General features: G+C 39.2%; 1 protein-coding gene across 1 annotated transcript in view; it reads right to left on the reverse strand.

Annotated features, from left to right (window-relative positions):
- The window catches only part of LOC121958133 (uncharacterized), a 35,304-nt gene that overhangs the window by 13,890 nt on the left and 7,996 nt on the right, over positions 1-13,418 (reverse strand). Inside the window, exons 12-30 of the mRNA XM_088090538.1 lie at positions 11,344-13,150; positions 10,849-10,926; positions 9,718-10,443; positions 8,829-8,902; positions 8,371-8,520; positions 7,881-8,041; positions 7,062-7,224; positions 6,780-6,968; positions 6,370-6,529; positions 5,636-5,703; positions 5,091-5,338; positions 4,280-4,460; positions 3,211-3,414; positions 2,841-2,991; positions 2,398-2,543; positions 2,034-2,138; positions 920-1,158; positions 598-778; positions 135-329 (exon numbers count right to left, since the gene is read on the reverse strand). Coding sequence (XP_087946664.1) covers positions 135-329; positions 598-778; positions 920-1,158; positions 2,034-2,138; positions 2,398-2,543; positions 2,841-2,991; positions 3,211-3,414; positions 4,280-4,460; positions 5,091-5,338; positions 5,636-5,703; positions 6,370-6,529; positions 6,780-6,968; positions 7,062-7,224; positions 7,881-8,041; positions 8,371-8,520; positions 8,829-8,902; positions 9,718-10,443; positions 10,849-10,926; positions 11,344-13,150 — 5,226 coding nt within the window. The remainder of the gene's footprint in view (positions 1-134; positions 330-597; positions 779-919; positions 1,159-2,033; positions 2,139-2,397; positions 2,544-2,840; positions 2,992-3,210; positions 3,415-4,279; positions 4,461-5,090; positions 5,339-5,635; positions 5,704-6,369; positions 6,530-6,779; positions 6,969-7,061; positions 7,225-7,880; positions 8,042-8,370; positions 8,521-8,828; positions 8,903-9,717; positions 10,444-10,848; positions 10,927-11,343; positions 13,151-13,418) is intronic.

A 13,418-nucleotide genomic window follows, 5' to 3' on the forward strand; every position in this document is an offset into this window, starting at 1 on the left:
GTTATTTCGTTTACAGACCTAAACTAAACACTGCTACCAGCCTTTAAACACAGTTCTGTATCTTTACAAAAAAAATCAAAAAGAAAGAAAGAAAATCCTGTGATGTTTGATAGATGTCTTGAGGATTTTGTTACCTGTTTGAATTGAGCCAAACACTCGGCATTGCAGAGTTTTTTGCTGCCGTTCTCCATCCTGAGCATGAGAGGCGTGTTGCAGCGGGAGTGACAGTTCTCACAGATGGACAAGTTGTTCATGTTGCAGAAACGCAGAAAACAGGGATCGCTGCAGGTCTTGTGGACGACGTCCTGCTGGATGATCTCATGTTTGCTCTGCAGGAGAATAAAGAAAGGACAATGTGTGAACCACAATTCAGCCTCATTTAAATTCATATATAGTGAGTTCAACTGTGCGTGCGTGAAATTTTTAGGTTTGTATGCAATATTTAAAAAAAGGTTCCAATTAAAATTTTTGTTAAAAATGATGAAATGTTGAACATTTGTTTACTAAATTTATATATATTTCTACTGTACATGCAATTATTACAATAAAGAAGAGTAAAATGTATTTGATATCTTAGAATCTGTCCTCTTCTCTTACAATGCAGTATCTGCTGCACATGCTGCACTGTGACTGAGATGGGACTGGCACGACGGGCATTTTGGTGGACAGGCTTCTCTTGTAGTTGAAGGAGGACAGGCAGGCCTGGCTGCAGAAATCCTTCTTTGTCCCTTTATCATCCACCGGGGCCTGGAGGACGCTCTGAGGCTGTCCTATCAACCTGAGAGAAAAAAGAAGGACGACAGAGATAAGCTGTGTGACACAGAAAACTAAGTGAGTTCCTTAATAGTTGAATGTGACGAAAAAAAATGTTTAGAACAAGACGACACTGATCACCAAATTAAACGACTAAATGACTCACTGAAGGCAGAAGTGGCAGGTTTTCTTCACTTTTTTCATTTGGTAAAACTTCAAAAGGCAGGGAGAGGAGCAGAAGATGTCAGCGTGGCCCTTCCTCTGGTAAACCGTCTTCCCGTCTACCAGGACCTGTTTGCAGTTGGAGCACGATGCGGGCGAATCCATGTGGGCGAGAGTGGGCGCTGGAGACGAACACGTGGACGAGTCAGTTAAAGAGAAGACTGAACCGATCCTCAAGTCCTCCTGTCAAAGACAAAACAGGGAGATGATAGATATTAGTAACCTGCTGGACAATTACATTGCAGAGCGGAGCAGAGAGGAGTGAACAGGGTCCATTTTCAAGATATTATCCTTACACAGTAGAAATGATCACTTCATAAAGAATAATGACAAATACGGTTTCAAAAGCAGTGGAATCTAACCATGCAAATTTACTCGATAACCATGCTAAAGAAGACAAACATCTTTGCACTTAACTTGAAAATTTGTATTTTGTACTACTGTCTAATCTTTTACATCCCCTGCAATTATTTGACAACTGCAGTTAGTTAAGATTTAGCATATTTTCATTATGATTTTTCAGACAGTACACATGGTCAGCTTCTAACATTTTATATAATTCAGTGAAAAACAATATCTTGGTATTGAGTCTGAAAGTGACGTTTTCTATTAAAAAAATCAACTTCTTCATTTTTCTCCTAAAACCATATTTTTCACGCCATCGCCTGTTATTCTTTATTAAATCATGATACAGACACAAATTTCAAAGGTTTTTTTTCAACAAGTTGATTCACATTAAAGATTAAAATTTTCCCTTATTGCTGCACAATAAGGTTTTTAGGACTTAATGACAGGTGATTTTAATAATCCTAATATAAATATAAATATAATATATATATATATATATATATATATACATACATACATACATACATACACACACTCTAAAAGGGGCAATTCAGCATATTAGTAGTTACATACTTATACTGTCCTGTAGGAAAGTATTTTCAATGCTGGACTTTTAATGTAGCAAATATTACCTCACACATTTGCCTTATTGTGATGTATATATAACATACATGTTTTATTCTTGCTTGTAAAATAATCATATGTCCTACCTTGGTCACATCATCTCCCGCCTTTGGTTCATCCTTGATGCCGTCTGTGGAAATGGAGGATGAGAAATTCAGGCTGTACCCCTCATCCATGGGCTCTTCTTTAATCTTGATGAGAATTGAAGAAAGAGACGGATTAGCTGTGTAACATTTATAACAGAGTCGACTCCGTGAAGAACTGTGATTATTTTAACTGCGGTGTCATTTGTCGTATCTACTTCCTAATGTGAGACATCGCAGTCTTTTTGCTACACAGAATATCAGCCCCTTCAGGACAGAAATGATAGAAACCATGTTCATGCTGCTCAAATCAGAGACATAGTTGCAAGTCATGCTTTCAATCAGCGTCTTTCATTTAAATACTCACACAGTCCAAATATGGCAGCAATGGCTTCACTTCTTTGATGTCACCGGATTCGAGTGACGGCTTCACTTCTTTTATTTCACACTCTTCTTTAAGTGATGGCTTCACGTCATTGATGTCCCTCTCTTCAGGTGATGGGCCGTACTTTCCTATCAAGATGTGGTAAAAATGAGAGAAATGATAATAGACTTTAAACAAATTACTGAATACAAAGACACATTTTCCAATGCTGGAGACCCATGAAACACATTATTAAGCCTAATGTATAATGGATAAGCAGAAAAGCTCCAACTCAGATCAGATGGGGTTTATGTTATTATTAATCAAAGTAAACAGCCAGATGTCAAAGCTCAAATTATTCTACAATTATTATGAAAATTTGGTGCAAAAAACGTAAGCAACTTAAAAAAAAGGCAGTGGTAAAATCAGGAGAGACAGTGCAGTACCTGCGACGGTGGAAGACTGAGCCTTGTGTACCATCATGCACCTGTTGCTACAGAAGAAGTCCAGCTTGCCCTGTTCGTTTTTGTTTTCAACCATGTCTGACAGCTGATGGGGCGTCTGGCACATGGGGCACAGCAGGGGCGAGTCGATTTCCTGTAAAAAATATCAAAAAACAACAACAGAAACAATGTAAGACAGCGCAGAATGAGATGTGACATTTATAAAATGGTTACTGCGTACACCTGTCAATGTCTCTTAAAATTAACTCACAGCAACAAAAACTGCAATAATTTATTAGTAACAAATAAACTTCCACTGAGCAAATATACTGCTCAGTGTATTTATAGCTATTTTGACTTTTGATTTCTTCACCTCTTTGAATTTGACCAGACATTCTTCACTGCAGATGATCTTACAGTCCTCCTCCGTCCCCAGGTTGAAGCGCTTGTCGGGGCTGATGGAGCCGCAGACGTCACAAATAAACACCGGCAGCTTGTTGATCCTGTGGTAGGTGATGTAGCAGGCGTCGCTGCAGATTCTATGAGGCACGCCATCCAGGGTCACCTTAAATTTGCACTGAGGGCGACAAAGGAGCATGCAGATTAATGGTGTGGAAATTTCAGTTATTCAAGGAATAAGGCTAGTGGTTTTCGTTATCTTCATATTTTCAAAATATCCCATGAGAAGAATTAAAGAATTAATTGATCTTACCAACAAGTACAGCCAAATTAAACTATACTCACTGTGGGATTTGATTTGAAAGTCAATGTCATAGTCAAATCGTCACAGTTACAGGAAAATGCAGTTATGAAGCAAAGAATCATTAAAATCGGGCTAAATGGCTTTGCAGAATGTCTGATTTTACATTGAATATTTCGGTTTCTTGCAATAAGTCAGGATGTATAACGTATTTTGGCATTAATGTTTTAATCAAAGCTCTCACAGAAGAACGTGGCGCTGAATATTTCTTTAACTAATGAAAGAATCTGTCAAAATCAGCAGGGGTGATATGTTTCGTAATTATGAACATGGGGACGAGTTTATTTTATTTTAACACTGCTGGTGGAAATACTCTCTTTTTTCTAATGGCTTAAATCGCTGAAAATAGTCTCAAACAGATGATCCATTTGCTGTTTTTTGACTATGATGTTTGCCCTGCTGTTTTCGGAAACTTTTTTTTTTTTTAAAAGAAAAAAGCTTTACTGTTTATTTGCCACAGACAGCATAAGAGAAGTAAGTGCTGACAGAAAAGTTAAAGGCCAGTTTTGGGCCTCTCATGGGATTTACTAGTAAGAAAAACATAGAAGCCTTTTCAGCCAAACTTGTCTTTCATCTATTAAACCCCATCAGCTTACGACTGCACAATCCCCAGTGTAATGTATTAAAAGCAATGCCATGTCTAAAAGTCTAAGTGTCTAAGAGCTGATTTATTTTTTCTTACGTTGCAAAATTTGGAGCACATCCTGCACTCTGACCGAGGTCCCATTGGAGGCGGGGGTTTGGGGGCCGCCATGCTCCTCTTGGAGTTGACAGAAGCGAGGCAGGTGGAGCTGCACAGCTCCTTCACAGTTCCTGAATCATCCACCGGAGCCAAGATGATGTTGTGAGGTCTCGTTATCACCCTGAGAGGAACGAAAGCAAGATGAGGAAAACACTGTCAGCGGTACATTGTGGGTTTAGTTGTTACAAAGAGATCTAATGTCTTCAAAGATCTTCGGCCTCCTGAATTATATTTAATCGTGTTTGCAAACTTGACCTGAACAAAACCAACTGTCTACAAAGTCTGTTGTGAAAAAACACGACAAGCCAAGAGATCACGGTGCATGTTTAGGGAGCGGAAACAGAAACTGTTATTTAACGCTTCCATTAAAAAGTCTGAGGGATAGCTATTGTTATTTTTATGATCTATAACTCTAGAGATTATTTTGTGATTTCTGTTTGCTTGTTTTGTCCTATCAAAACTTTAAAAAAAACCTTAAGATTTTCAGTTTATAATGCCATTAAACAAAGAAAAGCAGCAAATTCTCCCGAAAGAGAAGCTGAAACAAAGGAATGTTTGTTGTTTCGCTTGAAAATGACAATTGTTTGTCACAACTGTTGGACTTTGTTAAAAAGTGTTTACATTTTGGATCGATTCTCTCTTTAATACAAATGCCCACACGAAACAAAAACCAAACCATGTCACAAAAAGCAGGACAGGTGACATAAAGACACAAAAATAAATAAATAAATAAAATATATCCTGGACTTACTGGAGGCAGTTGTAGCAGGTTTTTGTGACTATTTTGATGTCAGGTTCCCTTTCAGAGAGACATTCGGCTGAGCAAAAAAACTCCCGCGAGCTTTTCAGCTTGTATACCGTCTCTCCTTTTTGCAGAGTCTTTGCACAGTTGCAACAGACAACACTTGAATGTGAATCTGCAATGATGAGTAACGGTGTGGTGTCCGATGCAGCAGCTGTATCGTTTCTGTCAGCAGTGAAGTCTGTCATGGTCTTTACCTGTGGGACGGTGCACAGTTACAGTACAGTGATTAGCACCTTCCCTTGACTTAAATACAACAATATTTAGATTCATTTAAAACATTATAACAAAGACAACAAGTAAACAAACACTATGTCCACTTTATGAAGCTCTCATGTGGAGCAGATTTAAGTCACACCTTGATCACTCAGTAGGAATTTGCCTCAGTGTTCGGTGAATACATTAAACATATTAAGAGGAAATAAAAATAAAGACATTGATATTTTTACTGCCACACCATGAAATGTATTTATTATTGTATGAAATATACTCACAGCATTCAGTACTTGTTTCGACTGTTTGCCTCTTCCCCCCTTTTTCGACCAATCTGAGCTTGTCTCTTCTGCAGGAAGAAATTAGACACATATCAATAATTTTTTTACACATACAGGCACTGTGCATAAACTTCATTTAAAGCCCAATTATATAGCATTTATAAGCACTGCATAAATATCTAATAAATGGTTTCTAACTCATTACTATATATGTATACACTACATACGTATTATATTGTTGTTTGATGCCTGTAAAAGGCCATTTCAAGACTTTATTTATGTACAAAAATTACAACTTCTCCTATGAAGACATACTTTACATTATTATTATCTCTGCCAGGTTCTGAGGTTGAGTGTGTGTATCCGTCTGTCCGCAGCTAATCTCACCAACTAAAGGACCACTCAGCCTAATATTCTGTGCACACATCAAGGAGCTCTCATGGTTGTGGTGATTCACAATTGTTGAAATTGTTGGGCCGCAAGTTTTCTGTAAACTGGCTAAAAACAGCAAGCTTTACAGTCTGTTAAATGCCACAATGTTTTTCCTTCTTTGTAGCTCAAAAACTGAAATCTATAAAAAAGTTTGGTTTTATTTTTAACCAGAACATCTGCAGATTAATTCCATACCCTATAAGTTTGATCTGAATTCCCACAAAAGAGGAGGAAAGAGGGGAGTGAAAAGAGAAGGACATTGATCGAGAATAAAATGCAAAAGCAAATTTGTTGTCCCGTACCTTGAGGCACCCATACACATGCAGGCTGGAGTTTGTATGACGTCACACAGTTTCTGTGGCAGAAAAGCTTCACCACGTTCTCCTCGGTTTCACAATCAATCATTTTTGAAATTGGTCGAGAAACTTGGCACATGGCGCACTGTTGGTGCTTCCTGATTCTCTGCAAAATAACAGAAAACAGAATGTCGGTCAGCAGCGGGTTTGCAGTGCACAAAGTCAGGTCCGAGTTTTCCAGTTTGAAGTCAAAGAACCTGAATGTACCTGACAACAAAAAAATGTTATGACAACTTATTATGGGCAGATTAATCCTTACGAAAATGCTTGTTATTTGCAGCCCTGCCCCTATAAGAAGGCTGGGAACACTGTAGTATGTATATGAGGTTTAAGTGACCATAATTATATTACGTCACCTCTTTGAACATTCTCAGACAATTTTGACTGCAGATGCTTTTGGTCTCCTCCTCCAGCTTCAGCTTCAGTGATTTGAGGCTGGTGTAGCTGCAGTTCTCACAGACGGACGAGTGCCTGCGGAAATCTTTGAAGCAGGTGTCGCTGCAGAACGTGACGACAGCCTTGTTGAGGCTCCACATGTATGTGGTCTGTAGAAGATAATGATGGAGAAATAGTGAGTAAAGTGAACCGTTTTGTTGGAGATATTTTTTGCTTTGCTTTTTTTTTTTTTTTTTTCTTACTTTGCAGGATTTGTTGCACATGCTGCAGGACTGCTGCTGTGGTGTTCTGTTGGACACACTGATGGACTTAAAAGACAAAAGGCAGGTTGGACTGCAGAAGTCCTTCATAGTTCCCTTAATGTCCACTGCAGCCATGATGAGGTCCAGAGGCTGCAAGATCGCCCTGACAGGAACAGGGACACAGAACGCATTCAAACATTTTAACCACGACCCAATATATTTACTGCATTAATGATGGAGTGCAGGACCTTTACATATCAAAGAGCATCTACTACAGTCAAACCATCGCCAAATGAGGTCACAAAACGCTAATTACGCCTATGACCACCAGGGAAAGCTCTTTGTATCTTGCAGCACAACGGAGTTATGGTGTTTGTGGCAATTTTTCCACGCTGGTGCACCAGAGGCGATGCATTTTGCATAGTATGGCAGAAAAGCCTAGCGCCATAACCACACCAGGTAGTGCCGACGTGCGACTTGCTATGCAGTGCCTACAGAAAGCTGCAGTAGCTACTCCGAGCTGCAGCCGTTTGACTCTGCGGGCAAACTGCTACTGCTGCAACTAGAAGTTGGTGACTTAACGTTAATGTTTTAGCTGTGAATTGCAGCAAGATAATACCTGCAGCCAGTCAGTAAAAAGAGTTCTGTGACTCCTGTGACATGTTGACCCATGTTACAAAGAATTTAATCTGCTTCCACTGCAGTTTTGCGAAATATGACTTTTCTCAAATCACCTGAAAAGCCTGACAGTGTTCGTGTAATTACTCAAAATTTCAACACTGCGGTTTTAAGATGAAGTTACATTTGTCACAGACTCACTTGCGACAGTGATGACACGTCTTGGCGACTGGTTTGTTGATGGGAAACATCTGGAAGAGGCAGTCTCTGGAGCAGAAGACGTCTGTGAATCCCTTCTTCTGGTAAGCTGTGTGGCCCTTCACCATGCTCTTCTTGCAGTGGGAGCAGTTCATCAGCGTCTCCTGAAGCAAGAGAGACAAGACAGAACGTGGATTCTCTGAACAATGTTATATTGTTGGGTAGGTTTTATATACACACTCAAATAAAGCAAAGTGACACCAAGACACAACAAGAATAGTTCAAGATACTGCATGAAGTGATTACACAATAAAAATGTATCAGTCAATACCTTTTTTGCTGCTGTTGTCATTTTCTTCCTAAGATTTGACATGTACTGTTAAGTTTTGGGTTTTTTTTAATATTTAGTATTTGCACTAGATTGAAAATGGCACACTCCTGTTATATCATTATAACATATCATTACTACTCGGGCAGAAGTCTGTTGGTCTACCTTTGCATCTCTGGGCTTCTCTTTGGTGTCTGTGGATGAAGAGGATGTTTGATGCTGGTTGGTGTTTTGGGGGGGCGGGTCTTCCACCGACTTCACAGATTTACACTCAGATGGTACCTGGGAAATATGGACTGGATGCTTAAACTTTTCCTACGACAAAAGAACAAAAACAAAAGTCACTTGAGAAAGTGGTGACGCTTGTTCAGCACAGTATAACATTTTATATTAATGTGGAAAATAAAGTATTGCTGGGTTTTATATTCTTGTCATTAATTAACTCGCTGCATAAAGCAGTCTAAAAAAATAAAATGAGCACAATCACATCAGCTGCTGAACAGCAGAAAAGCACTGCAGTTACCAAAAATATCTATAAAAACGAAGTTTTAATCTATACTTTGAACCAGATTTTTATGAAATTATTAAAGAAAATTTGCAATTAACTGAAATTGTATACTCACAATGTCCAGTTTTGTGATTAATATCTTCACTTCTTTCATTCTGGGCACTTCAGCTGATAGTTTGTTTTTCTTTTCTATAAATAATTTTAAACAAAAAACAGCAGATATAGGCGTTAACATGTTTTCTTTATGCAGATCGCACGCTGTGAATGGAGTGAAATTAATTTTTTACAGATATTCATGATCCCCATAATAACAATAATAATGATAATAAATTATAACCACATTTTAAATTAAAATACCCAAACTATGATATCAATGAAATGTAATTTTGTTTTGCCTTTCCTGTAATATTTTCATTTTACTATCAGTTTTTTCTTAAAGGAAAGTGAGCAAAAATGTAACATTCATCATTACGAGAAAGCAGGCAGTTAAACAGTTAATGTCCTCCCTTCACGTCTCTTTAATACTTACAATATGCTGACAGTATGCTGATTATTCATTTATTTATATTTTTTAAATAATATTCTAAAGGAAAGTAAGTTTCAAAATAAGATATGTTCTTTGTCTGGCCTATTTCTCCTAGACATAACTCAGCTAAATTTATTATTATTTTTTTTTCCAAGATGATTTTTTGGCCTTTTTGCCTTTAATTAATAGGACAGCTTAAGCGTGAAAAAAGGGGAGAGAGGAGTCGACATGCAGCAAAGGGCCTTGGTTGGAATCAAACTAAGCTCAATTTCACATCAACGTGATAATCTTCTGATGATGACTATGCCTCCTGTGTGAGCTGTATGTAGTGTAGAAGGTTAGGTCTATGCTGCTGTATTTTAACATCAGTCATGGTGCTGGCACTTGAAGAGCTTTATAATTTTTAATATTTTGTGAGCTGGTTTGTGGTGTAAAAAGTTCGAGAATCGCAGCTCTAGAGCCACTTTATTTATTTTACCTGCATTTACGATGTCAGAGGAATTCCTGCCATCTGCATCCCTCCGGTTATTTTTCTCCCGTTTTTTGTTTTGATCTTCTGTCTCCACGTGGTCCTCTGCATCGATGTCCATTTTCTTTTCACTGGTGTGTTTGTTGGCTTGCTTTTTCACATGTGGCATCAAAGGCGGTGAGACATTTGTGTCGCTGCCTTCATCATTTTCCTCATTCCTGACATCGTCATCGTCATCGGTGTCAATGTCTATGTCAAAGTCCACGTTCATGTCCTCGTCATAATCACTGAAAGACATTCTTGTAGTGACATCGTTCTTATGAGACAGTGTTTCGGTAGGTTTTTTGACACTACAGCTCGCAGGAAATTTCTCTGAGCGGTCGTCTTTCTCTGCGTTCACCTCTTCATTTCTCTCATCGTTGAGCTTTGGTGGCTCTCTTTCACTTTCCTCATTCCTGACATCGTCATCGGTGTCTATGTCCATGTCAAAGTCCACGTTCATGTCCTCATCGTCATCACTGAAAGACATTCTTGTAGTGTCCTCGATCTTACGAGACGCACGTCTCTTAGGTGTTTTGACATCACAGCTTTCAGGCTCTTCCTCTGACTGGTCGTCCTTCTCTTCGTTCACCTCAGACGGCTCGTTCTCGGTCTTCTGCTTCCTTGGTCGTCCTCTTTTTCTCTTCGGGACAGAAACTCTGTCGAGTTTCTTTTTTGCCGAAGACGAGCCTTTTTCTGCACAGAAGACATACAGACCATTAAGTTACAGCTTTGTGAGAAGATTATCATCAGTTTTCTTGTTCACTTTTTACTTATCGATAGATTTTCATTCAGCTGGAGAAGTCAAACATTTTCTCTTTATTTGGTTCAGTTTATTGTATTTGAAATCCATTGACACATTTTTAAAAATCTGGCACTGTTCACCAGGGTTGAATTATTAGTTAGGATGGTTACTGCTCTCTGCTTTGTGGTAGATTTAAAGTGGTCTTTTAATCAAATAAATAAAGCTATTAAGAAGAGTGAAAACTTCGTTGATTTGTTTTACAAGCTTTAATGGCACTGAAAATGTCAGTAAGAAAAACTGAAATAATGTAAAATACAGATCAATTTGTAGTGGCAGAGTTTGGGTCTAACACATACCGCTCAGATGAGAACTTTCTGATTCCTCTTTATCACTGTTTTCGGGTTCGTCCTGCTCCACATCTGGCTCCAATTCACCTTCAAAGGAAAGCGAGATAATATATACACTTATAGTATCAAAAGGACAAGATGACATAGTTTTACTCAATATAAAGACAGCAATAAAAAAGGTGTAAGAATTAATTCTCAAGGTAAACATAATTTTTGTTTGTGAAAGAAAAAAACCACACTTACGCGTTAAAGGTTAAAGAGGTATTTCACAGTAGGAAAGATGTTTTTTTAATAAAATTAGGCTGTCTATGCAGTAGAAAAATGCTAATGCTTTTTAAATTGGTGATAAATTACCACAAAAAACAGAGGTAGAAAACCTACAACTACCAGAATGCACAGCGCGCACGAGACCAATAACGAAAACAGTTATGAAAATTTTGTTCCATTTCTGCCATTATTTCCCCCTAAATCCTACACACTGGACATTTAAGTGTTAACACATACCTGAAATCTCAATTTCCTCCAGAGATTTCCCTTCGAATCTTTCAAGAGACCCTTTCTCCATCGCTATTAGGAGCTCTAAGATTTTTGCAATGCTGCCCGCTGCCTCTGGCGTCAGATAATAATCTCTGTTCGTCTTAATGGAAGGACCCAACACTTTGGCTAGCTGTTCAAGGTCGTCTTTGGTGAGGTCGAGAATCTGAAAAAGTCTTACAACATGCTTTTGAAACAACGCAGACCGGAGGTTCTGTACGTTCTTAACACCGGCGCGGGTTGTAAAAATTGAGCAGCAGCGGTTTCTTTGGAGGTAGCCTGTACTTGAGGCGTCGGGTTTTGCAAACAAGAAGGGATTATTTTCATGTACACCACAAGCTTCTCTCTTGTCCACGAGCAGTGTTAGTGCACTGAGGACGTTAGATGTCAACGTCAAGGCAACTTTTTTTCTGCCGTCGCTCATAACGTTGATCGTCACGATGTCCTTTGATAGAATTTGCTCCAACTGTGACTGGCTCTCATCTGGGTCCTTCTGCAGCTCTGTCTCGTCCCGTTCCTTGAACGACTTGAGCGTTACTTTAGAAACTTCGACCATATTTTTGTTAAACACTGTCAATTGTGCAAACGTCACTTGGAGAAGTGCATAGTAGACAGGAGAGCTTGCGTACATCGCCAGACTTTTTGCCGCAGAAGTTGCTGTCTGCTCCATGCACCGATAGAAACGCTGCACGTCATGTATGAACGGTAGAGTCTGCAGGGTGTTGACCTCTGAAGCAGCGCTGGTCCATTCTTTCCGACACAGCTCGATAAACCTCTCTGCTTCATGTATCCTCTCTCTCTCAGCACCCTCCTTCACAACTCTGGCCAAGTTAACATCACCGATTCTCTTCAGCGTATTTCCCAATTTTATCTTTAAACTCGACCTGCCGCAGGACTTTGTCTCCTCGGTGAAGCCAGAGAGTTCTCTCACTGCTTCTGCAAGTGTGCTGAAGTTTTCAAGTTTTATAGCCTCTTCAAAGCTAGATATGGACTTTTTCTTTAATATTAACAGGAGGCGTCCCATCCCCCTCAGCTGCCCTTTGATATCCCCCACTCTTTTTTTTTTTCTCTCACTCTTGTGGGACAAATACTGGGCCAGCTGCAATAACAAAGCATCATTCAGGACTTCAGATGAGATATCATCCTTCTTCAGTGCGTTTAATAACTCCATCACCTCTGATGACATATTTTCGGGGTCTGTTGACTCTGCAACAGCAACCAGAGTTAAGACTTTAGTCTTGCTTTCCGATGAAGGTTGTGCGCGCTTCTTTGCGTCACACTTTTTTAAGTGCTGCCACATCGCCTTACGATGGTACATGCCTTTACAGAACAGACAGGGTGCAAATGTTTTAGCGTTGGTGGGTTCCTTTACATACCGTCTGTTCACCTTCAGTTCTCCGCTACGTTTCTGCCAAACCTCTTGATTATGTTTGTAGTTTCCTCTGTCTCGTAACTTCTCCAGCAGCGCTTTCCGCTCTTTAGAGTTTTTGCGAAGTTTTAACACTTCAGCTATATCAGGATCTTCATTTCTATGCGTCAGAAGATGACGGGAAATTTTGGACTGGGCTTTCCCACAAACAAAGCAGTAATTTCTTTTGGTGTATGAGGTGCCTTTGAACTCTTCATCTGAGGACACGTTATCGGAGGCGTCCTCTATATCGTCCTCTTGCTGGCCGGACGAGGCATCATTGGGTTCCTCGTCTTTGCCCGTAGGAGGTTTGTAGTCTTCATCACAGCAGGACGCTTCAGAACTGGAGGGTCCTCCCAAGTCCTCATCCTGCAATTATGAACAAGTCACTTTATTATTTTCTGCTGTTTTTTTGTTATATTTTACATTTGTCCTTGGATATTTTCTTCCCTTTCCTGTCATATTTGTACCTGTAAATTCACTACACTTACTGTTTTGTTTTTTAAACAAAAAAACAGATTTTTTTAAACCCACTAAAAAAGTCAAAGATTCTTTCTTCAACTTTCTAAAGTTTGTCTTCACCATCAAAAATCTCCACCGGCAACAGAAAAAAGCATGAGCACCCAATAACACACAG

The sequence above is a fragment of the Plectropomus leopardus genome, chromosome 17 (assembly GCF_026936395.1).
Source record: "Plectropomus leopardus strain MGB_pleo_1.0 chromosome 17, ASM2693639v1, whole genome shotgun sequence".
Lineage (NCBI taxonomy): Eukaryota > Metazoa > Chordata > Actinopteri > Perciformes > Serranidae > Plectropomus > Plectropomus leopardus.